General features: G+C 37.1%; 1 protein-coding gene and 1 long non-coding RNA gene across 6 annotated transcripts in view; one reads left to right on the top strand and one right to left on the bottom strand.

Annotated features, from left to right (window-relative positions):
* LOC126825503 (oxysterol-binding protein-related protein 8) overlaps positions 1-26,180 on the bottom strand; it is a 92,026-nt gene that overhangs the window by 56,852 nt on the left and 8,994 nt on the right. For 3 of the 4 annotated variants that reach the window (XM_050555141.2, XM_050555136.2, XM_050555137.1), the window contains one exon: positions 24,449-24,643. In XM_050555141.2, the coding sequence (XP_050411098.1) occupies positions 24,449-24,643 (195 nt within the window). Of the gene's footprint in view, positions 1-2,322; positions 2,422-24,448; positions 24,644-26,180 lie in introns of those variants that run through there. The other variant, XM_050555140.2, reaches the window with a different exon arrangement.
* LOC126825547 (uncharacterized) lies at positions 13,840-24,454 on the top strand. 2 transcript variants are annotated; one of them, XR_007682049.2, is made up of 3 exons: positions 13,840-13,967; positions 23,622-23,742; positions 24,275-24,454. It is a non-coding gene; the product is annotated as an uncharacterized LOC126825547 (long non-coding RNA). The 2 variants fall into 2 exon arrangements; XR_007682050.2 differs by lacking the exon at positions 13,840-13,967 and adding an exon at positions 21,770-21,854.

Raw genomic sequence — 26,180 nt, 5'->3', positions numbered from 1 at the left:
CAAGAACACACCGTAACAGACCGCTTCATTGGCTAATCCCTCACTTCAACCAGAACACGGCTTATATAACAACTCCTCCAGATCCTAGTGTAGTACAGACAAGTAAAATGAAATTTTGAACTATAAAAAACGAAACGAAATAGGATCTGTGTTTTGATCAGATTGCACCACCATTCACATCACAAAGATATTGCAAACAATTGCCATACTTACAACAAAACATTCATAAAATAACGAATCCTACATGTATCTCTGTTATACTCCATTAGAGCTAACTGACAGTATTAAATAGTCATCTATGTCTATATTACATATATGTAGGTGGGGATTATCATACATGTAATAATATCTCTAATATTAAAGGACAATATTGTTTCCAGTCATTATCACATATGTGATTTAAACACGTTCCACATATAATTTTAACACAGGGATCATTGCTACGATAGATGCGTAATCAATGCTTGAATAATCGGAAGTGACGAACGCAAAAGGAAAACACGAGTTATCCCTCTATATAACTGACTGAAGTGACGAGTGATAACAGATATGCAATTCTCGCTTTAACAAATCCTCAAAAGACAGTCAGTTGCTTTAAAACAGTTTATGAAATGTCTTGTAAACTGAAAGGTACATAGCTTTGTAACCTCATTATACCTATAATCAAACTAAGTCATTAAAGGTGTCATGTACATGGCAGGGTATGTCGACTCTTTTCTAGAACACATGATACCACTGAAGTTCTCATTTGGGGAGTTCACATAGTATGCTTACTCTACCTAGAACACCTCATATGTTTAAAAAGACAAATACCATATGATCTAGTCAAATCTATTATGGAAGAAATAAAACGTTTATCTACAATGTCACCTGATAGATACATGCACAGGGTCAATATTACCTCAACTCACCTTCAAACTGGGTCATTTAATTTTTATTAAAGATAAGTTATACGTTGTGCATTTAAAGGGGTATGCTTACATTCTCATTAGGCAAACCCTCAGACAAGACACATCATATCATATATAGCTAGTATTATCAAATTCAGTGAAACGATCCAAGGGGTGACAAAAGTGTCCAGTTCCAGGCCTAAAGTGATTTAATCGTCACTCAACTCACTCACAAGGGAGACAATCCACAAAACAAGGGAGAGAGAAATGGGGTTTAATGTCCACTCGACACACACTAGGTCATTTCGGGACTAACACATGGTTCTATTTATTTAAATAATTCGCTTGCGTGTAGGGGTCGTTAGCAGTGGGAGTAAACCGGAGGCCCCAGAGAAAACCCACAAGGTAGGACAGGGGAATAGAAACCACACCAGTTGACTCAATGAACGACCTTATGATACAGCACCCATGTGCTAACCATTCAGCCATCCAACTCCCCCACCATCCACAAGACAAGGGAAATGAATGAAATGTGGTTTAACGACCTACTGTTCTGCTCCGACTAATGAAAGATATTTTGCCAAGATAGCGGCGCTACAGCCTACTCGTATATCGAATTCCAAATGTCATGGGATCTTTTACATGTGCGCCAATGCGTACACAGGACCTCAGTTTTCCGTCCCATCCGAAAGATTAGACAGCGGTCCTTGTCAGGCCCTCCGTCTTCATCACTGACAAGGGGAAACACTGCCAGAAAATCCTCATAAACTTTCTCAGCCAACACCAGAAGAGAACCTGCGATCTCCAGGCTAGCGAGCCGGCGTCTTACTCATTTATACATGATGACCAGACATGTTTTTTGTTCAAAGAAAATGAAATGAAATGAAATGGGGTTTAACGTCCTACTGTTCTGCTCCGAACTGGGCTAATGAAGACGGGAAGTTCAAAGAACAGAAGTATACATGTAGCTTTACTTTAATACTTGGTAGGGGGTTGTTCCCCTTTAAAGGATGCGCTTACTCCTAGATCCCCAACTGTCCTACCTCACGGACAAGGGGAAACAATTCCATCTGATTTTAACAACTCGGTGAGGAAGGCAAAAACTCATTCACCAGGAGGTCGCACGGAACTGCGGGTATCCTACTAGAAACATCAACGCCGATTGATCAATCAAATGTCTGACGTCATAGGGTCAACTGCTACCTCATTATCTAATCTCTCATAATGTATCTTTAAGTCTGAAACTGCTTTTTCAACTCGAAGCCTGTATTTTAATCCACTTGACACGATGGCGTCCACATAAGACATTTGAAATTTGATGAAGAGCATGCCAAAACATCACTGTCTGAGCACGCAAGCACGACCCTTCACTTTGCAGAATTAAATAAAAAAAAACATGAAAACTTTTCATGTGAATTATATAAAAACCTACCGTCAATCTTAACAATTTCACAGCTAAAAGTATCGAAAAGGTGAAATTGTTGCGCAATGACTTTCATAAATTTCAAAATCTGTGTTACATCATGTTGATCGACATGTTGATCGAGTTAAATCTGAAGTGTCACATTAGACAGAACAAATGACATTAGTAAAACTAAATTATTGTATAAAACATCATCTATCAGCTTCTTCAAATTCCACTCAAACAAAAACCAAACATTTTGTAATCCAATATCACAATACAACTCAGACACAAAAATAAATATCTTGTCAAATTACTCTCTGACAAGTCATTTTTAAAAGAATCAACTCAATAAATCGTCTTAAGAGAAACGCTGTCTTCCGAACATTAGTCGTGTCAAATCTTTACTGTGAGCCTGTAATTTTATTTGAAAAATATGTTTGTATATAATATATATATCTGAAAGTAAATCAATGATATGTATCAATAACTATACAGCCATACATTCTTCTTATTTCAATAAATATTAATGGGACAGAATCTAATTTAACTAAAGAAATGAAATGAAATGGAGTTTAACGTAGTTTAACGTCCTACTATTCTGTTCCGAAATGGGCTAATGAAGACGGGCATACACCATACAGTGTGCTATGAGGGAAATTTTGACTGGAGAGCGGCGCTACAGCGTACTCTTATATCGAATTCCAACTGTCAAGGGATCTTTTACGTGCATGTCAATGTGTACACAGGACCTCGATTTTTCATCCATTCAAACGATTAGACAGCTGTCCTTGTCAGGCCCTCCGTCCTGCAGTCTGAAGTCTCAATCGAATAGCAGTCTCTAGTGCCTGGTTATTCCAGTCTACAACGATAGATAAGAATATGGCGTCACCGTTTGACATTACTTGTGGAACATGTCTACCCTCATTCATGTTCCAATGATAAAATGTTTATTTTGTCTTAAGTATTGGATATCAGAAGCCCATCTTTTCCCGGTACAAGCACTACAACAATGTTCATTTAAATTGACAAATAAATCATGATTTAATGTCGAAGACTTTGGATGATATTGAGTTTAGCGACTTGGCTACTTCAACAGTAATCTTGTTTTTCATGATGAGGTTATGTCCCTGTTTTCTATCTAGTCTGACACCAAAAATGCCCCCGATACTAAAATGATTAAAACTGCAGTTGTGGTCAGTTCTATATAATTAAAATACTGATTGACGTCCCCCTTTCATGTTGGCGTACCATTATTTCAAATAATGGTAGCTCTTTATCTAAATCTTACATAATGTATCTTTAAGTGTTAAAACACAAACAGATCTTAAAGTCAGGTATTCATTTATATATTTTAGATTGGCCTATATAGTTTATTTTTCCTCCTAAAAGAAACTTAAGTTTTAATCTTTATTTCCCATAAATAATCCCCATGTTTGTTTTGGAATTTAATATAAAAGTAATAAAAGTTTATTACACCTCTAAGTCTGAAGTTTTATGTCAAAATAAAATGGTTTCAGTGACTGTAATCAAAATACAGTGCAAGACAAATACTTGACCGGAGATCTTTTGATTGTGTGTTTTAAATAATAACATTTTTATTGGGTGGGTTATCCAAACCTGAGAGAGAGAGAGAGAGAGAGAGAGAGAGAGAGTTTAACATCCACTGACACAAACTAGGTTTTACATCCACTCAACACAAACTCAATCATTTTGAGACTAACATATGGTTGAATTTATTTCACGTTTGCATGTAGGAATCCGAGAAAACCCACAACGTATAAGACAGACGACGGTCGACCCTACTTATTAGGCCTGAAAAAGCCTTAATTGGTCTGTGACAAGTGGCTTCTTATCAGGCTTGCCAATAATCCCTGTTTTGGCAGGCCTATATCTGTATTGTAGGCTTATATTTGTACGATGGGCCTATATTTCTACAGTGTAGGCCTATAAAGTCTTAGAATATTTCTTGACTGACATATAAAGCCTTATTTCACCTGTGACAGGTGCTACATCATACCTGTAAAAGAATGTGGTAGTTTACCTTTAACGATAATAGGTAATCAATATCGTCAACATCTGTTTCTACCATTTCAAGGTATCATATAAACACATACAATATATATATATAATAGAATGTGGGCTTGTTATTGTTAATATTATTCAACAGTTATTCAAATTATTGAAATACACAGATATTTAAATGGTATACGAGACCAGTATTATAATATTTTATAATATGTACAACAAGCATAGCTACATATGATATACACCCAATCTGATTAAAATACAGATCTATATTTCGTTTCTTCAACCTCGTGGGTTTTCTCCGCGTCCTCCGGTTTCCTCCCACTGCTAAAGACCCCTACGCGCAAGCGAATTATGTAAATAAAATTAAACCATATGTTAGTCCCGAAATGACCTAGTTTGTGTCGAGTGGACGTTAAAACCCCATTTCTCTCTCTCTTTTTATATTTCGTTTCATTTTTTTTTTTACTTTCATATACATGAAGATCTGACCAGTTGTTTTGTGGGGTCGCGCCAGAGGTCATACGAGCGTCTTTTGACCCTTTGACATCAGATATTTGATTAACCAATCAGCATTGATGTTTCTAGTGGATAACCCACAGTTCTGTGCACCTCACGCCTAAAGCTCACCGTAAAAGACTGTTTCATTGGCTAATCCCTCACCTCATCCAGAACACAATTTTAATGATAACAACTCTTCCAATCAGCATTGATGTTTCTAGTGGATTATCACAGTTCTGTCCACCTCACGCCTAAAGCTCACTGTAAAAGACCGTTTCATTGGCTAATCCCTCACATCATCCAGAACACAATTTTAATGATAACAACTCTTCCAGATCCTCCTAGTGTATAGTAAAGACAAGTAAAACGAAACTTTGAACTATAAAAAACGATACGAAATAGGATCTGTGTTTTAATCAGAGAGATGTACACACAAACTGATGGCAGGTAACTGATCACTCACTAACAGATATATAAATGTTATACGAGACTAGTCCTGGGGGTAGGAGTATTTTTGGATTCAACCCTACTCATATGTTCGGACAAGCTCCATGTTTAGACAAATGAATTCTGATGGCATTTTATTACAATATATAATTGTTTTTATTATTCTTGCAGAATTACTTAAAGATACATTATGGGAGATATGAAATGAAATGGGGTTTAACGTCCTACTGTTCTGCTCCTAAACTGGGCTAATGAAGATGGGCATACGCCATACAGTGTGCTATGAGGGAAATTTTGCCCGGGCAGCGGTACTACGGCCAACTCTTATATCAAATTCCAACTGCCAAGTGATCTTTTACGTGCACGCCAATGTGTACATGGGACCTCGTTTTTCCGTCCCATCCGAACGACTAGACAGCTGTCCTTGTCAGGCCCTCCGTTCTGCATCACTGACAAGGGGAAACCACGGCGGAAAATCTGGATGAACTTTCTCGGCCAATGCAGGGATCGAACACCGGGCCTCCATTATAGGAGATAAGACAAAGAGCTGTCAGTTCTCACTATAATAGTTAAAAACTAGATAATGTAAAGGCAAGTTGCTGAAAATTTCAGTCAATTGATCCACTATGAACCGAGAATTAAGCGATTGAAATTTTGGCCTAGCCTCGATCATCATTACTAAAGTCTGTACGATAAAAAACACAGTCTCGATCATCCATTTCATGATTAAATTATAAATGAAGTCGAGCAGCAAATGGGATCATAATCCAATAAATATCGCAGGCTAGCGATGCCATTAAAAGTTGATTATGGTCTGGATAAGTTAATTAATGTCTAATACTTTAGATAACATTTCAGGCCTAAAGAAAGACCTGCAATTGGCAGATTTAGCTCTTGCATAATGTATGTTTAATAACTCAGCCGGCGATATTTACGCGATCACAGCTATTAGTCACGGCAAACTATGTTAATTATTATGAGTGCGTGGAGCAATTCATATTGTCGCCATTTTACAATCTACTTCTAGGTAAGATAAGTTTAATCATGGAAATAAGGCACCTGTCACAGACAATATCAGGCAAACAGATTCAGGCACAAAACCTCAGGTGTCTGTCATTTTGTCTGGCACTGATTTGTCTTTTTTTATTGATATTATTAATACATGTCCGGAACTAAGTTGAAAATGTCAAGTAATATTTCATTAGTACATCTAAAACCGTTATTTCCAGGCTTGTGGATGATTAATTCATCATCTCGTACCAATACCAACAAAAATTATTTTATAATTTCCTAAATAAACAATACGACATGAAATATCAGCATACAAATAAAGAAAATCAAAGTCTCCTGAGTAATCATTATTATATTTATTTAATTTATTTGATATTACTAATGGAATAAATATTGATACAGTGATTTGTAATAAAGTCAGTATGTGGGAGACGTGGTGGCTCAGTGAGTAATACGGCTCGCTAACATGGAGGTCCTGTATTCAAACCTGGTGCTGGCCAAGAGAGTTCGTCTGTGACGGAAAATGAGATCCTGAGCACACACTGATGTGCACTTAAAAGAACCCTTGACAGTTGGAATTCGATATAAGAGTAGGCCAAAGTGCCGCTGTCCGGGTAAAATATTCATAATAGTAATACACTGTATATAGTAAGTGCAGGGGGAATGCACCACACACAATTACACAAAACAAATCTAATTACACAATTACACAAAACAAAGTAATTCACTTGCTTGTGGGGTCTTTAGCAGTGGAAGGAAACCGGACGACCCAGAGAAAACCCACAAGTTGGACAAGCGATCCTACTCCTTGTCACGTACAACCGGGGAATCGAAACCACGCCAGTTGACTCAATGACAGACCTTATGATACAGCGCGCACACGCTAACCATTCGGCTATCCATCTCCCCGTATGGTATAAGCCCTTCTTCATTAACCACTCCTTGCCATGTACAACAGGGAGTCGAAACCACACCGTTTGACTCAACGTTATGAAAAAGCTTGTGCATGCTAACCATTCCGCCATCCAACTCCCCGTATGGTACGAGCCCTTCTTCATTAACCACTCCTTGTCACGTACAACAGGAAGTCGAAACCACGCCAGTTGACTCAATGACAGAGACCTTATGATAAAGCGCGCACATGCTAACCATTCGGCCATCCAACTCCTCGTATGGCATGAGCCCTTTTTCATTAGCCCAGTCGGATCAAAACATGTAATATATCTCTTGAAATACACATATTCAATTTACTCTAGTCCAATAACAATAACACTAGTAAAATATTTATAAGATAAAGTTGAGTAAGGGTAATTTGTGATTCCCTCGACCATAGAAACAGATCAGATCTCCTATATATTTACATCAATAACACTCAAACTACAGCATGTTTTCATGCATAGAAATATCATCATCATCAGTTATAACTGACAAGTGGTGAAAGTTTTATTGCCCAAGATAATTCTTCAATTCACTAATTGATTGGTGATGCTGTTTAAAGGTGCGGTTCTAGTTCCAAGATAATTTCTTAATTCATCAATATATATATACTCTTCAAAGGAGGGGATATTGAAATGCAAATACCTATGCAGGATGGGATAGGATAAATTGTCATGGACACTTGACATGCTTTGAGAGTATGTTCACAGATGAAGAACTTATCGCCCCAACAAAACCACTGAGCTGCATGTGCGACACGCAATAGAGCCATACACATGGGAGGGGTTCATTGTCAAATTTGACACTTCAAGGAAGGGTTGATAAAAACTGCCGCGTGCTGGTTTATCTATCCATGTTTGCTTTCCTATCGGTTCTTGCATAAGATTTACTGTTTAGCGTATCTTTGCTATAGTGTGTTACGTTTAATTTGATCGGGAGACGTGTTCGTCGATGTCAACGTCAACGGACAACACTGCAAGAATTGGCCGTGGCACTGAAGAAGGAGTGGGTCAGATTGCCCCAAATTTTGATTGGACGGTTGATTAGGATCATCCCACGACGAATTGCTGAATGTCTGAGGATTGGTAGAGCCATTAATCATTATTAAAACAAAAATCAAAAACGTCCATTTTCACTTCTGACAGTGTATCTCTTTGCGAGTGAAATGGAGCCATCAGATAAGCTGCCCATATGAACTGTTTATGTTCATGTGCAGGCAACTGGATTGTTATTAACATACACTGGTTACCTCTAATAAAAACAGCAGTGCATTTCCACAGTTTTGTATTGTTTCTAAATATCCCCTACTTTTTTTTTGAAGAGTATATATATGAGAGAGAGAGAGAGAGAGAGAGAGAGAGAGAGAGGTCCCAGGTAATTCCTTAATAAATCAGTAAGAGATGGACTCTTTTAAAGGATCAGTCAAACGTAATTCCATAATTCCCTAATGGATCAGTAAGAGAGCTGTTGTTTAAAGCAGAGATCCAAGGTAATTCCATGATTCCCTAATGGATCAGTAAGAGAGCCGTTGTTTAAAGAACTGTCTGTGATAATTACTTAATTCCTTAATCGATAAGAGAGTTGATGTTGCTCATCATCACCCAATCTACCACATTCTGAAACAGTGTTAAAGAGACCTTCCCGCGTACAAACTCGGTGATTTGATGATATAATTGGACTAAAGCCAAATTGAAACTAATTAATCCATCAAAAATATACTTAAAATCCCTCTCTAAACATTGTATTCGCAAGGAAATACAAGATATAAAAAATCTATTTTTAGAAGCCATGTTTGTCATGTAACTTGATTGCGGGGGGCCTCATTTTCTGAACTTATTTGTCAATACTTACACTGTCTATTTTCCATACATATTCAAGCCCAGTAAATCCTTATCTTCTGAAAACTTCTTTCTCTGACGTTTAATTGCTGGGCCCTTATTCACGAAAACTTAAACTAAGATAAAATCGAAATTTTAAGAAATACTGCAACTTCATTGGATATATGCAAATTGATTTTACTGGTCAGCCAATCGAATTGCAGTATTTCTTAAAATTTCGATTGTATCTTAGTTTAAGTTTTTGTCAATAAGGGCCCAGAGTACATTTAAACCCATCAATGTTCCCACTACCACTCCTTAAAGGAGCTAAATCGCTAATATTTGGGATCTAGAAATTGACACAAATAGGTCGCAACGCACATAATAATGTAATATGATATAAACTGATTTACATTCAATAGTTTCTGTTTTTACTCTAATTTCTAATCAGTTATGTTCGGCGAAATACGCCAGAAGTCTCAATCGAATTGAAATCTCTAGTGTCCGGTTATTCCAGTCTACACGGATAGTATTTATTGCGCATGCTCTCCAGATAAGAATATGATGTCACCGTTTGGCATGACTTGTTGAATATGCTTAGCCCAGTTTTCCGAGTTCCTTGTTACAAATGGCGCTGAAACGCATTATGGTACACGATTCGTGTACCAATGGTAAAATGTTTATTTTGTCTTAAATATTAGATATCAGAAGTCCATCTTTTACCGGTAAGATCACAACATTAATGTTGATTTAGATTGACAAATAATTCGCGTTTTGAATGTTGAAGATTTTGGATGATATTGAGTTAGAGACTTAGCTACTTTAAGGCAAGCTGAAAAACAATAAGCCGTCGGGTTGCCAGTTAGTGATACCCGGACATTTTTGCCTCATGGGTGTTGTTTCAGGAATCTGGTATTTTTCTAGTAAGATTGGGCATCCTACTTCCCATTTATACCAAATTTGCCATATTTTAAATAACTCCTATAAGTACTTTCGTGAGAATGTATCTTGAAGCACAGACATACATGTACAGTTGCTTATATAGCCCAACCAGTTAAACATACATTATGCAAAAGCTAAATCTGCCAATTGCAGGACTTCCGTTAGGCCTAAAATGTTATCTAAATTTTTATTAGACATTAATTACATGTAACTTATCCAGACCATAATAAACTCTTGATGGCATCGCTAGCCTGCAATATTTACTGGATTATGATCCCATTTGATGCTTGACTTCCATTCATAATTTAATCATGAAATGGATGATCGAGACTAAGTTTTATTTATCGTACAGACTTTAGTAATGATGATCGAGGCTGGGCCGAAATTTCAATCGCTTAATTATCGGTTCATAGTGGACCAATTTGAATGAAATTTTCAGCAAATACCCTTTACATTATCTAGTGTTTAACTATTATAGTGAAAACTGCCAGCCCTTTACCGAATCTCCGATAAGGTATCTTTAATGGTCATTATTGAACTCAGTAAAGATATTCACCTAACAAACATCCACATCGTACATCACTTGTTCACGTTTCACAGAAACAACATCAATGGGATTCAGCCACTGTTGAACAACTATTTAATCCATTGACTATCTTACACAGGGGGGGTTGGATGGCTGAATGGTTAGCACGTACGCGCTGTATCATGAGACCTGTCATTGAGTCACCTGGCGTGGTTTCGAATCCCCGGTTGTACGTGACAAGGAGTAGGGTAGCCTGTTCAATCTCGTGGGTTTTCTCCGGTTTCCTCCCACTGTTAGAGACCCCTACGTGCAAACAAATTATTGAAATAAAATTAAACCATATGTTAGTGCCGAAATGACCTTGTCTGGGTCAAGTGGATGTTAAACCCCATTTCTCTCTCTCACACACACAAACTGTCACACAAAGCTAAGTTTCACAATCTGATTAAAATACAGATCTATATTTCGTTTTTTTCGTTTTTTTATACTTTCGATGGTCTACACTACATGAAGATCTGACCAGTTGTAGTGATAGGTCACATCATGGGTCAAAAGACCGACTTATGACCCTATGACGTCAGGCATTTGATTAACCAATCAGCATTGATGTTACTAGTGGATTACCCACAGTTCCGTGAAAAACACGCCTAAAGCTCGCCGTAACAGACCGTTTCATTGGCTTATCCCTGACACCATTCAGAACGTGGGTTATATAACAACTCTTCCAGATCCAAGTGTAGTAAAGACAAGTAAAACGAAATTTTGAACTATAAAAACGAAACGAAATAAGATCTGTGTTTTAACCAGATTGTAAGTATCACAATCTCTCTATGATTTACTATATGGCCGAATAATCTAAAATCATACTTACATGTACAATAGTGACTAGAATCGCCAAGTTCCTGTCAATATTTACTTGTGGAGTAAAAGTTATAAAACAAACGTGTGAAACAGCTTATTGATTAGTGATACTCTGTTCTAACGTAACGTGTTCATATAGATCACTGACTTTCAGGAGTAATTTTCGATTCCCAATAGACCGATAAAATCCATTCAAAAGAGTTCCATAAGAATCTAGGTCTCAACATCCCAAGTTTGACCAGTACACTAAAATCTTAACATGCAATCATTACATGATGTTAAAGGGACACAAACTAGCTCATTCGAAGAGAGAGAGAGAGAGAGAGAGAGAGAGAGAGAGAGAGAGAGAGAGAGAGAGAGAGAGTGAGAGAGGGTTTAACATCAACTGGACACAAACTAGGTCATTTTGGGACTAACATATGGTTCAATTTTATTTCAATAATTTGCTCGTCACGTACAACCGGGGAATCAAAACCACGCCAGTTGACTCAATGACAGACCTTATGATGCAGCGTGCACGCACTTACTTCAGGTAAACTTACTATTTCTTTGGGGCAAAAAACTAATTTAAAAACAGAAAGTATTTGCTCTTCTCGAAAGCTTTTTGTTGCAATTTTTTTAATTTTGAAATATTTGATGAACATATCATCCATGTTGTTGTTTATTACAATGTGCGTCCTCGCTCAAGATAAAGGGACATAATTTATAGGCGAGGTGGTCCCACGTGACCTCATTGTTTACCTTATAACAGTTTTCCTGTACATTCATTACGAACTCGTGTGTTGACAAACGTTTTTGTCGTTAATATGGAATTTAATACCGATACGGTTCTCTTACCATCGATAACGTCACATGGAACACAGATCATTCATGATAGTAAGAACTAAAATGGAATTGGATTGGACTAAATTACAAATATTTAAATTATTGATATTTTATTAAAAACAATTACATTTTTATCATGTTAGTGACAGTCAGAACTTATCTTTGAAACAATTAAATGTTTATTATGTTAGTAAAAGTCAGAACTTATCTTTAAATCAATTACATGTTTATCATGTTAGTGAAAGTCAGAACTTATCTTTAAATCAATTACAGTTTTTATCATCTTAGTTAGTAAAAGTGAGAATGTCTCTTTAAAACAATTACATTTTTATTTTGTTAGTTGAATTGACAATGATCTTTAATTACATTGAAAGTGACAATGTATCTTTAAAACAATTACATTTTTATTATGTTAGTATAATTACATTTTTATCATCTTAGTGACGGTCAGAACTTATTTTTAAAACAATTACATTTCTTTTATGTTAGTGAGTCAGAACTTATGATAAAAATGTAATTGTTTTAAAGATAAGTTTAAAAAAATTACATTTTTATCATGTCAGTGAAAGTGACAACGTCTCTTTAAAACCACTAATTACTTACAGCTCAAGACTCCCATTAAGTAAAAGATGATCAATCAATCAAACGTTCGTGTTGTTCACCGAAAGTTGAAGTATTTTCATCTCTTCAGTTGGCCTTTATACATCAAGGATGTTTTCAAATTAGCTCGATTTATGAGATTATGATAGTTTTGCGACATCCAGCCTTTTACAATTAGTGAAGTGTGTAACAAGTTAATACTGTATATAACGCTATCGATTATAACGATTGATTAACATTATCCACTACCAAATCAAATAAAGAAAATGGTCGTGATGGAAGCATCTAAATGTTAGCTTTACTTTCGTCCGATTTATCGCATCATTTATAAAATCAATATATAAATAATTGGAAGTCGAGGATGTACGAATTTAACATTGAGGGGACTCAGTGCCTTTATTGGGGACCCTTCTATTGAACAGAGAGAGAGAGGGGGGGGGGGGAGAAATGAGGTTTAACGTCCACTCAACACAAACTTGGTCATTTCAGGACAAACATATTGTTCAATTTTATTTCAATAATTTGCTTGCTCGTAGGGGTCTTTAGCAGTGGGAGGAAACCGGAGGTCCCGGAGAAAACCCACAAAGTTGGACAGGCGACACGTACAACCGGGCTATCGAAACCAATGACAGACCTTACGATAGAGCAGGCACGAGCTAACCATTCGCCCCCCCCCCCTCTTTAAAAAGAATTAATCCGTTAATCTTCAAATGAACTTATTCCGATCAACAAAACACATCTGGTCAATCTCCCCCCATCAAGCACACAGTATACATGTACACTTAAAAAGATCTATACATTATTATTCCACGTTGTTCGCTATCTGAACACACACCCATTTTCATTTACACACAAACCTGTGAAATACATGTGCCTGACCACGTTAAATATTTTGATGAATGAATTTTGTTACAAGTAAGATAATAAAAGGTCATGATGAATGGAATAGACCTACCTTTAACATTCATCTCACGGACAAAACACTTACATCCAACCTTTATCTAAAACTATCTGTATATCAATATTTGAATTTGTTGTAACACCTGTCACAGTACGTATTGCGCAAGTATGTTTATCACGATTCAGTATTTATACATGTTATATTTTATAATGAATCAAGGATAGAAATCAGTGAGACTCGTGTATAAATAGTCTTATCATTGACTGTCATCTCAAAACTGGTAATATATTTTCTATATTTCATCTAATGCTAGAGAGAGACAGAGGGAGAGAGAGAGATGTTTAATGTCCACTCGACACAAACTAGGTCATTTTGGGACTAATATGGTTCAATTTCATTTCAATAATTTACTTGCGCGTAGGGATCTTTAGCAGTGGGAGGAAACTGGAGGTCACGGAGAAAGCCCACAAGGTTGGACAGGCGACCCTACTCCTTGTCACGTACAACCAGGGAATCGAAACCCCGCCAGTTGACTCAATGACAGACCTTATGATGCGGCGTGCACACGACATGCTAACCATTCGGTCATCCAAATCCCCCTGGGCTATTTAAGACAGGCATAATGCCATAAAGTGAGCTATGAGGGAAATTTTGCCCCGGAATTGGCGCTATGCCAAGGTTTCTTTTACGTACATGTATGCGGCAATGTGTACACAAGTCCTCTGTTTTTCGTCTCATCCCAACGACTACAATGTATATGTTGTCCCTCGCCAGACCCTCTGTCCTGCACCACTGACAAGGGGGAAACCACACCAGAAAAACAAGATGAGCCTTTTTGGCCAGCAATGTGGCTCTCCTTATTCCATTATAATAATAATAACTATCATTAATGAGGCTTAACAAACTAATCTTCCACAGTCGGTCTTAAACTACAAAAACATTATATTGTTATATAACTTCCTTGTTTAAAATTAAAGGAAATGGGTTTTATTAATGTCCTGCACAGACTGAAATGAAACAATAATATGAATGACAAAGTCAATGAAGCTAATTTCTCTAAAATATATAAATAAAACAATCATTAATCATCAATTTCATCACCAAATACAAAATAAATCACACCCTTAAAATTTCTCCTTCTCAAATAACCCATCTTAACATTTAAAGGACCTAAGTCCGTAACTCAAAATCCTCCAAAATCTTCGACATCGAAAACACGAATTATTGGTCAATTTAAATCAACATTGAGCTTCTGATATCCGATATTTAAGACAAGAGCATCGCTAACGCTGCAATATACGTCCACATTCCAGTTTTGATTGATATGGTACTTTTTAAAATGAAGAGAATGAAATATGAAATGGCTGTAATATGATCAGAGGCCAAGAAGGCTAGGCGTCGGGTTTGTTTTGCCAAATTTACAGACAAAATACTAACAATAAAGTGGGCGTGACACTGCCCTACGAGGTCGGGGCAAGCATCAAAATAAATAGTTGCTGTCTTTATGGTTTAAGGAATAAATATGCAAAATTCCAAGATGATCCATTCAGAATTGCAGCCTGTAGACCACAAATACAAAAACTGGGCGTGGCTCTGCCCATGGGGGTTGGATATGGAAACAATATAAATAGGTACCATCCTGTTATTGAAATGACAACATCAATAGTTGCCGTCCTTAGGGTATAAGGAATAAGTATACCAAGTTCCAAGATAATCCATTCAGAATTGTGGCCTTTGGGCGTTAAAGCCAAAAATTGGGCGTTGCTCTGCCCCTGGGCGTCGGGGCATTCACCAAAATCAATAGTTGATGCCCTTAGGCTATAAGGAATACATATGCCAAATACCAAGTTGATCCATTCAGAATTCCGGCCTGTAAACGATAAACATAAAAATTGGGCGTGGCTCTGCCCCTGGGGGTTGTGACATGCAATTGTCGTCCTTAGGCTATAAGGAAACATATCCCAAGTTCAAAGACAATCCATTAAGAATTGTGGCCTGTAGGCAACTCACAGAGACACAAAGAACAAAATGGGTGTGGCTCTGCCCCTGGGGGTTGGGCAATCACCAAAAAAATAGAGGTCATCCTTAGGGTATAACGTATAGGTATAAAAAAGTTTTTCGAGATCATCGATTAAGCATTGCAGGATGTAAGTGACATACAGACACACAAAAAGAAAATGGGTGTGGCTCTGTCCCTGGGGGCTGGGCATTCACCACAAACAATAGGGATGTTCCTTAGGATAGAAGGAGTAAGTATGCAAAGTTTCAATGTGATACGTTAAGAAATGCGGTCTGTAGATGACAAACAATGAATACAAGAAATGGGCGTGGCTCTGCCACTGGGGGTCGGGCATGCACCAAAAACAATAGGGATCATCCTTAGGGTATAAGGAATTCATATGAAAATTTTTCAAGACGATCGATTAAGAATTTTGGCCTGAAGGCAACACACAGACACACAAAAAGGAAATGGGTGTGGCTCTGCCCATGGGGGCTAGGCATGCACCCCAAACGATTCGGATGTTCCTTAGGGTACAAAGAATAAGTATGCAAAGTTTCGAGATGATGCGTTAAGAAATGCGGCCTATAGACGACAAACAAACAAATATAAGAAATGGGCGTGACTCTGCCCCTGGGGATCGGGCATGCACCAAAAACAATAGGGATCTTCCTTGGGGTATAAGGAATAAGTATACCAAGTTTGAAGAAAATCCATGAAGAATTGCGCCCTGTAGGCGAACCACAGACACACACACACACACACACACACACACACACATACATACATACATACACACACACACACACACAGACAGGGGCGACGGCATAATACGTTCACATTATGAATGTGGACGTATAATAAAATAATTTTTTTAAATTGGTACACGAATCGTGTACCATAATGCGCTTCAGCCCCAGTTGTATTGAGAGACTCGAGGGACGAGGCTAGACACATTGCACCAAATCAAATGGAGTTATGTAGACTAGAATAACTAGACGCTAGAAATTTGCACTCGATTGAGATTGCTGACTTATTTCGCCGAACATAACTGATTTGAAATTGGAGTAAAAACGGAAACCATTAAATGTAAATCAGTTTATATACATTCATATTACAGTATTATATGCGTTGCGACCCACTTTTGTGAATTTCTAGGTCCCAAATGTTAGCGATTTAGCTCCTTTAATAAGCCTATATAGATATAAATCTCAATAGTATGTCACAGTCGCTACTAGTATATACGGAACTTCATTAATCCATATATTTAGTGGTGTTGAAAGGTGAACACCAGTATGGTCAACAGACTGTTGGAAGGTGAACACCAGTATGGTCAACAGACTGTTGGAAGGATTATGGTCGTTATTATAGAGAATGATCTGTATAAACCAGACCCGATTTTCTACCAATTAAACATACATTATGCAAGAGCTAAATCAGCGGATTCCAGGTCTTATTTTAAGTCTGAAATGTTATCTAAATTATTAATAACATTAATTAACCTATCCAGACCATAATCAACTCTTGATGCCATCTTATAGGTCTGATTTTCACTGGATTTGTATCTGATCTGCTGCTCAACTTTCATTCAAGATTTAATCATGAAATGGATAATCGAGACTATGTTTTTTAGACCGAAAATTCAATCGCTAAATTCTCAGGTACAGAGTGGATCAATTTCACTGAAATTTTCAGCAAATTCCCTTTACATTATCTAGTTTTTAACTATTATGGTGAGAATTGCCAGCTCTTTATCTAATCTCCCATAATGTATCTTTAATATACAGCAGTGATATAAAGGTTATTTTCTCTATTTAACTTACTGTGAGATATACAGACAACAACTGTGATATACGGGTTATTAACTCTATATACCTTACTGTAAGATATACAGCCAACAACTGTGATATATGGGTTATTATCTCTATTAAACTTACTGTAAGATATACAGCCAACAACTGTGATATACGGGTTATTATCTCTATTTAACCTGATATATTTAAGTTACTGTGAGATAAGAGGAAGGAATAAAGAGAAAGTTTGAATGGAACCTGGAACTAACAATTGTGGTTACACCTGACAAAATGTCTGATTATTAGAAAGAAACTGATCATCATTGAGGAATTTTGAATCCCTGGTCATCTACAATTTATAAATATTGTGACAGCTGAACTTTAAAAGGAATATCAGGTCCAAAAAAGGTTCAATTCCATTCAGTAAAGTGATATGAACAAGCCAGTGCCATTTATAATGAAATGAAATGACATGAAATGGGGTTTAACATCCTACTGTTCTGCTCTGACAGGGCTAATGAAGACGGGCATACGCCATACAGTGTGCTATTAGGGAAATTTTGCCCGGGCAGCTGCATTACGGCCTACTCTTATATCAAATTCCAACTGTCAAGGGATCTTTTACGTACACACCAATGTGTACACGGGACCTTGTTTTTTCGTACCACTCGAACGACTAGAGAGCTGTCCTTGTCAGGCCCTCCGTCCTGCATCACTGACAAGGGGCAACCATGCTGGAAAATCTGGATGAACTTTCTCGGCCAATGCAGGGGTCGAACACCTGAGTGTCATTTATAAGTGTTAGTGTAAACCTTTTGATGGGCCTTCTTAATCCTGTTGAATCCACTGATGCTTTGGATTAGTTTCCTTAATTAAATTTCCAAAATCAATTCCTACTTTCCGGAAAATGTTAATTACGATAATGGGTTAGACCCATCACTAAGCTCTGGGTGGGTATACATGTGTTAAATGCCGCAATACAGATGACGTCATAAAAAGTGAAAGATTGGAATCCAGTTTTGACTCCATTTGAAAACGCGTTACTTTTCTTGTTGGTGGTTAAAAATCATCCATATCTTGTAATTAATGCTGTAACTACATTCACCGGCCGTTATCAAAATAAATATCATTTCTAATTGATTTCTTTATGAACTTAACCAGCAGACAAACAGTTAGCTAATTGTACATCAAAAACCTTGATATAGATATGTTAGAAGAAGAGGCCAGATCATTGCTAGTGGTAACAAGTCTACATGTATTTGAATTTATCTCAGATTTTAAAATTATCAATAGAAACACAGACAAAATGCCAAGACTCGAATCGTTCCTGCCAAATCCTGAATACAAGTCTGATATTGTCAGAGAGAGGTGAAGTATTGCCAGGCTTGACATGTTTATTGCATTTTTGAAAAGATATCTTTATTAATAGCTATTTTCATATACATATACAATATAAAGTACATGGCCATCGTTTTTCATCAGGAGATCAACGCCTTTCGATTGGCCTGAAGAATTTGCCATCTTGTATCAATAGTAACTTTGCAGTTGTCGTTGTTTGTATTTTACAGGAGAGACGAAAAAGGCTCCCCTTAATCAACAAATTGAAAAAAATCGCTCCCCTAAAAAAGCTCTCCCAGTTTCGATAATAAGAGAGATTTAGAAATTAAGGAGAGTGATTAGTTGTGTGTATGGGAAATGATTTTTAATTTTACATGTATGGGGAGGTAGAAAAAGCTCTCCCAGTTTCGATAATAAGAGTGATTTAGAAATTAAGGAGAGTGATTAGTTGTGTGTATGGGAAATGTTTTTTAATTTTATGGGGAGGTAGAAAAATCTCCCCTCGCTTGACATTCAGGTGCACGACAGGCGCTCGAGAGCGATCGCTCGACTTAAAAAACAATGACAGACATATGTAATATATAATGTCACACCATTTGTTCTAAAACTGTTTTATTCATTTTGTGACAGTTACAGGGAAAAAGGGAGGTAACTATGCTTCAGGTTATTTCCAGGTTACATTTTCTGACGGCCAACTTCAAGTTTGGTCAAAGGTCACAAGATGTAAACAGGGCTAGCGCTAATCCCAAACCTAACCCTTGACCTAGCTCCAGTACTTTCCCTAACCCTAACTGACAATCTCGCCAACAATCATGTGCCATAACCTTATTTCCATCTCAACGACCTTGACGAAAATTGAGCTGGCCTTAACAAATAGATTTAGCCATTTTCTGACTTGTAATTAAATGTATCATTAAAAATACTGTACGTGACCTACATATGCCATAACGAAATGAAATGGGCTTTAACATCCTAATGAAGACAGAAAATTCTGACCAGACAGCGAGCGCTATGCCTATTCATATTTCCAAATTCCAATTGGCAAGGGTTCTTTTACATGCATGCCAATGCGAAGAAAGGACCTCGATATTTCGACCCATTTAGACATGTATTTAACACGGGGCCCCCAAGTTAGCAAACAGCCTTTTTTACTGACGTATTTTTGGTTCCCACCTACCATATCATACATTAATGTACCACGAAGCTGTTCTTACTCGTTCACAGTGGGGGGGCGGGGGGAGATGGCCGAACGAATGTTTAGCGTGTGCATGTTGTATCATAAGGCAGGTCATCGAGTTAAATGGCGTCATTTCGATTCCACGGTTGTACGTGACAAAGAGTAGGGTCGCCTGTCCATCCCCGTGGGTTTTCTCTTGGTCCTCCGGTTTCCCCCCAATGCTAAAGGTTCCTACCTGCAAGCAAATTATTTAAATAAAACAAGCCAACAGCGAGGCTGATGTCCCCCGCCGAAATTGCAAAATAAATAGATGACACATATAAATTAATCGCACATTTATTTTTTTCACTAAGTTTCATCACTCTCTATCAGATAGAATCAAGATTATCTTGTCCCAAACCATCGACAAATGAAATCGATTAGCTCTGCTTAGCTTCAGCTCGAAATGTTAATTATTGAACTCAGTCAAGACATTCACCTAATGAACATCTACATATACATCAAGTTTAAACATTCACCTAATAGACACCTATGCCAAGTTTGAACATTCTACCTCAATTAGAAGGAGAGTTATTGTGTTCCAAAGTTTCTACCAATCAAATTGCTTATCACTCTGCTTACCCTCAGCAAAAAATGTTCATTATCGAACTTAGTTAAGGTATTCATATAATAAATCTATACACCAAGTTTCATCAATCTCACTTAATTAGAACTAAAGTTATCGTGTCCCAAAGCATCAACCAATCAAATTGCTTATCTCTGCTTACCCTAAGCGGAAAATGCTCATCTTCGAACTCCATCAAGGCATTGACCTAATCAACACATACACCAAGTTTGAACATTCTAGCTCAATTAGGAAGAGAGTTATCGTGCCCCAAAGTATCAACCAATGAAATTGCTTATCTCTGCTTACCCTAAGCGGAAAATGCTCATCTTCGAACTCCATCAAGGCATTGACCTAATAAACACATACACCAAGTTTGAACATTCTAGCTCAATTAAAAGTTATCTTGTCCCAAAGCATCAACCAATCAAATTGCTTATCTCTGCTTACCCTAAGCGGAAAATGCTCATCTTCGAACTCCATCAAGGCATTGACCTAATCAACACATACACCAAGTTTGAACATTCTAGCCCAATTAGGAAGAGAGTTATCGTGTCCCAAAGCATCAACCAATCAAATTGCTTATCTCTGCTTACCCTAAGCGGAAAATGCTCATCTTCGAACTCCATCAAGGCATTGACCTAATAAACACATACACCAAGTTTGAACATTCTAGCTCAATTAGGAAGAGAGTTATTGTGTCCCAAAAAGTGTGACGGACAGACAGACGGACGGACAGACAGACGGACAGACAGATGGACGGACAGACGGACAGACAGACGGACAGACAGACAGACGGACGAACCCATTTTAATAGTCCCCTGCTTTCTTCGAAAGGCGGGGGACAATTAAAGCATGACCTAATTTGTGTCGAGTGGATGTTAAACCCCATTTCTCTCTCCCTCTCTCTTACTTCTTCATTCATGGACAAAGATTATTTACCGTATGTCAGCATTTCCCAACAATCCAATGTATGTTGAATTGATTCCACTTGAAACGTTGACAAGAACCGGATAGAAATAGAATCAATTTACCAATATCAATATTGATGCTTAATACATCCTCACAGTCGTGACTGTTTCGTCTGAAGATCTACCAGCAACAGTTTCGATTCTGATAAATTTTAGCAATCTGGCTATTCTTGCCTACATCTTGAAGAAGTCCTTATACTACTACTACTGTTATTTTCTAGATATTTGAGAAATGGAGAAGTTATTTTATCCGCACCATGAGAAAGTAACATGGATGGTTAACAAGTAAATGCTTTTAATAATATTATTAACGATTTTAGATGGTCATAATATATGTTAAAGATACATTTCATGTAAGATTTAAATATAGAGCTGTACAGTCTTTCTATAATAGTTCAAAAATAGATCAAGTTTCAATCCAATTAAATCTCTGCCATTCAATGGTCCAGAGAGTTGATTAGAGACTTGTCATGTTAATAAATGTCTTTGATAATAATTTATATAACATTTGAGAGAGAGAGAGAGAGAGAGAGAGAGAGAGAGAAATGGGGTTTAACATCCACTCGACACAAACTAGGTCATTTCGGGACTAACATATGGTTGAACTTTATTTCAATAATTCGCTTGCGCATAGGGGTCTTTAGCAGTGGGAGGAAACCGGAGGACCCGGAGAAAACCCACGAGGTTGGACAGGCGACCCTACTCCTTGTCACGTTCAACCGGGGATTCATAACATTTGAGAGCAAAAGAAATACATGTATCTGCAATAGGCAGAATTAACTCTTACATAATTAATGCCTCTTCAAAGGATTCATGGATTTAACTTGACCATCGTGACTCCTCCCTATTGATATGCTTTTTATTATCTTTAACTGTTAGCCTGGAATATTGTTGGGGATTTTATATTTTTTTTAAGTAGGAAACCTTTTAAAAGTTTATATTCTGCAAAGTTATAATGAGAACTAATAATGCAAACGCTATAGCAATGCAATGTAATGTCGTTATGAGATTAAATTTTCAATTATTCAGGAAAAGCTACATTTTTCTGATAGTTAATTTCACTGAAAACTATTTAAAGCAGAATTCTCACGAGAAATTACGAGAGATGGAAACATATCCACTGTCAAAACATGTAATGACATCAAAAAAAGATTCTATATTCTAACATTTAAAGATGGGTTCCCGCGTACCAACTGGGGGATTTAATGGTATATATGGACTAAAAACATATTCAAACTAATTAATTTGTCATAATTATGCTTCAAATCCTTCTCAAACATTGTAATTGCAAAGGAATGTCCTGCTATAAAAATTTGATCAAACCAGGTCATTTTTACGTCACGTGAATTACCTCTCTTGGAAGTCAGAGGAGAATTCATTGCATACATAAGACGATGTTGTCTTTAATCGCTTACTATTTATTACAAATATCAAATCCTAATTAAATTCTCGGATTATCCACTACCCGCATCTTTTTCCGTCATTTTTATCTCAGAAAGTGTTGTACGTCTAACTCTTCATAAAGTTTATCAACTTGTACATCAAGCACTCAATGTTCGCGTCGTGTGACCTTTGACATCACACGTGCAGAAATTCCTAATCGTCGGGCTGTTGATTTGGGGAAGCCTTACATTTTCGTCCTGTATACGCTCCATGAGTGTTTTTTGGGGAATCCAGTATTTTTCTAGTAAGATTGGATATCTCTACTTTCCATATATACCAAAATGACCATACTTTTATTGGAAATAACCACCCGATAAATACTTTTCTGGGAACCCATCTTTAAGATCATACTATAAAGATGTTGATGATTATTTGAAATAAATAATATAGATGAAGTCAATAAGGCTGAACAATGATGATGATTATGATGATGATGTCACTGAGCATTGTAGAGCGACAGTTTCTGAGAAAAAAAAAATTTTGTCAACAAAAGTAGATGCATAAAATAATATAAAGGGTCTTCGGCAGACTATAAAATAAAGGGGCTTTGGCAGAAAAGAGTATTGACCTGTAAGCTACAACAAAAATACATGGCATTTCATTTTTCAGGAATGATTGTTCAAAAGATCTGGAAAAAAAAGTCTACAACAAGACACAAAGTTCATATACTGTATGTTTACGATGATGATACAGGTGGATGGAGGGATGTGATTCCAGACCATCAAAAACTGTAGGGGTGATGATTTTCTGTTTCACAAAATGGGAAATTCAGTACATTGTAAATTCCTTTTTTTTTTCCATTTCATGATATAGATCTTTCTGTTTTCTATAATAATATCTATTTTGATACTACTAGGCCCTGAATGTAGCAATAATTTATATTATTCACTTCAGGGCAATTCCACGGTAACGGATGTACATTTTGAACACCTCATATTTTGAATAATTCCAATATTATCTAACCATGAATAATTAACTGTTTGGGTTTCATATAGCATTAAAGACATATGTTATACATGTAAGTATTAACTGATATATGATTTAATTTGTTCATGAACACCTGAAATAAATATTGGCTCCTCAAAGTATAGGTAACGGAAAATGAAATTATTTACTATCAAGCAACAAAATTCAGTGTTTTTTGGGGGGGATTTACGAAAATAGAAAAAAAGGAAAAAAACGTTGGTCGGCAATAAGTGTATTTTTTTATCACAATTATAGATTTTTGGAAAAATAATCTTTTTCGCAATTTTCAATTTCAGGTTGTAAATGTTGTTTCCAATGCCAGATTCCGCATTTTCCACGTTCTTTCCATGATCGTTGAAAATCATCACCCCTAAAACTGTATGAAGGGGTGTGAAGAAAGAATGATCGCGGAAAATCATCACCCCTAAAACTGTATGATGGGGTGTAAAGAAAGATTGATTGAGACTTACCTCCATGGTAATGATTTTCTCGTCCGATACTGGTGACAGACGGAGAGTTGGCTATGAAACAGCCATCATTAACAGGAATTGGAGGGGGCTCGTGAGACCCCTGAATATCATTCCAATCACTACTAGTACTGCCAGGACGAGGCATTACTACACTTAGTTCTTCATTATCACCACTATCTGAATGATCGCCTAACCCTGAAAAAAACAAAAACAAGAGAAGACAATTTTAATAGAAATAAAACACAGGTATCAAATGTACATCGAGTCACCCCAATGATAATACAAATAAAACACAGGTATCAAATGTACATCGAGTCACCCCAATGATAATACAAATAAAACACAAGAATCAAATGTACATCGAGTCACCCCAATTATTATACAAATAAAACAATACGAATATCATCGTCGAAACGTTGCATGTTAATAAATAAGTAATTGTTATTCCATAAATAGTGTGGTAAAACGCTGGCTCGCTAGCCTGGAGGTCGGGTGTTCGATCCCTGCATTGGTCGAGAAAGTTCATCAAGATTTTCCGGTGTGGTTCCCCCTTGTCAGTGATGCAGGACGGAGGGCCTGACAGGGACAGCTGTCGAGTATTTCGGATGAGACAAAAACCCGAGGTCCCGTGTATACATTGGAATGCACGTAAAAGATCCCTTGGCAGTTAGAATTCGATATAAGAGTAGGTGATAGTGCCGCTGCCTGGGCAAAATTTCCCTCATAGCACACTGTTAAATGGCGTATACCCATCTTCATTAGCCCAGCATTGGAGCAGAACAGTAGGACGTTAAAGTCTGAATTTATACCTGCGACTAGTGCCTTACTTTCAGGCTTGACATAATGAAAAAAATGTTGATTTAATCAAGTATGGACCTACACATTTAGATTTTTCTAAAATTTGGATAAAATAAGCTTACATATTGAAGATGCCGTCATCTGTCATAGAGGTATACAGTACAGAGTAAACTGTATTCTGGGAATGAAATGTCTATGTGAATAAATCAACTGTTTGAAATAATTGTCATTTTTATCTATTCACCGACGGGCTGTTATTATGTTCATTGTATATAATATATATCCTACAATTATATGAAATATAAATACATGTCAGGTTATTATTACTACAACTTAGAAGAGTGATAATAACATTTTATAGTTGGGTAATAAATTTCATTCTATTCATGGTCACAAACATGTGAGCAATAAACTTTTGAGGTAGATGTGTAAATAGGCCTACAATGTACATGAAGGGCTAATCTGAATAAAGTAACTAGGACTAATCTGGAGAGAGAAAGCAATGGGGTTTAAGTCCACTCGACTGACTCGACACAAACTAGGTCATTTCAGGACTAGTCTGGAGAGAGAGAGAGAGAGAGAGAGAGAGAGAAATGGGGTTTAAGTCCACTCGACTGACTCGACACAAACTAGGTCATTTCAGGACTAGTCTGGAGAGAGATGGTTCAATTCTATTTCAATAATTCGCTTGAGCGTACGGGTCGTTAGCAGTGGGAGGAAACCTGACGACCAGGAGAAAAGAGAGAGAGAGAAATGGGGTTTAACGTCCACTCGACACAATCTAGGTCATTTCGGGACTAATATATGGTTTAATTTTATTTAAATAATTCACTTGCGCGTAGGGGTCGTTAGCAGTGGGAGGAAACCGGAGGACCCGGAGAAAAATCACAAGTAGTCTGGTCGAGGTAGAAAATTTGTGGGAAGAAATTCCTAC

This window comes from Patella vulgata, chromosome 6 (assembly GCF_932274485.2).
Source record: "Patella vulgata chromosome 6, xgPatVulg1.2, whole genome shotgun sequence".
Lineage (NCBI taxonomy): Eukaryota > Metazoa > Mollusca > Gastropoda > Patellidae > Patella > Patella vulgata.
The sequence above is the reverse complement of the archived record's forward strand: the minus strand, read 5'-3'. Positions and strand labels throughout refer to the sequence as shown.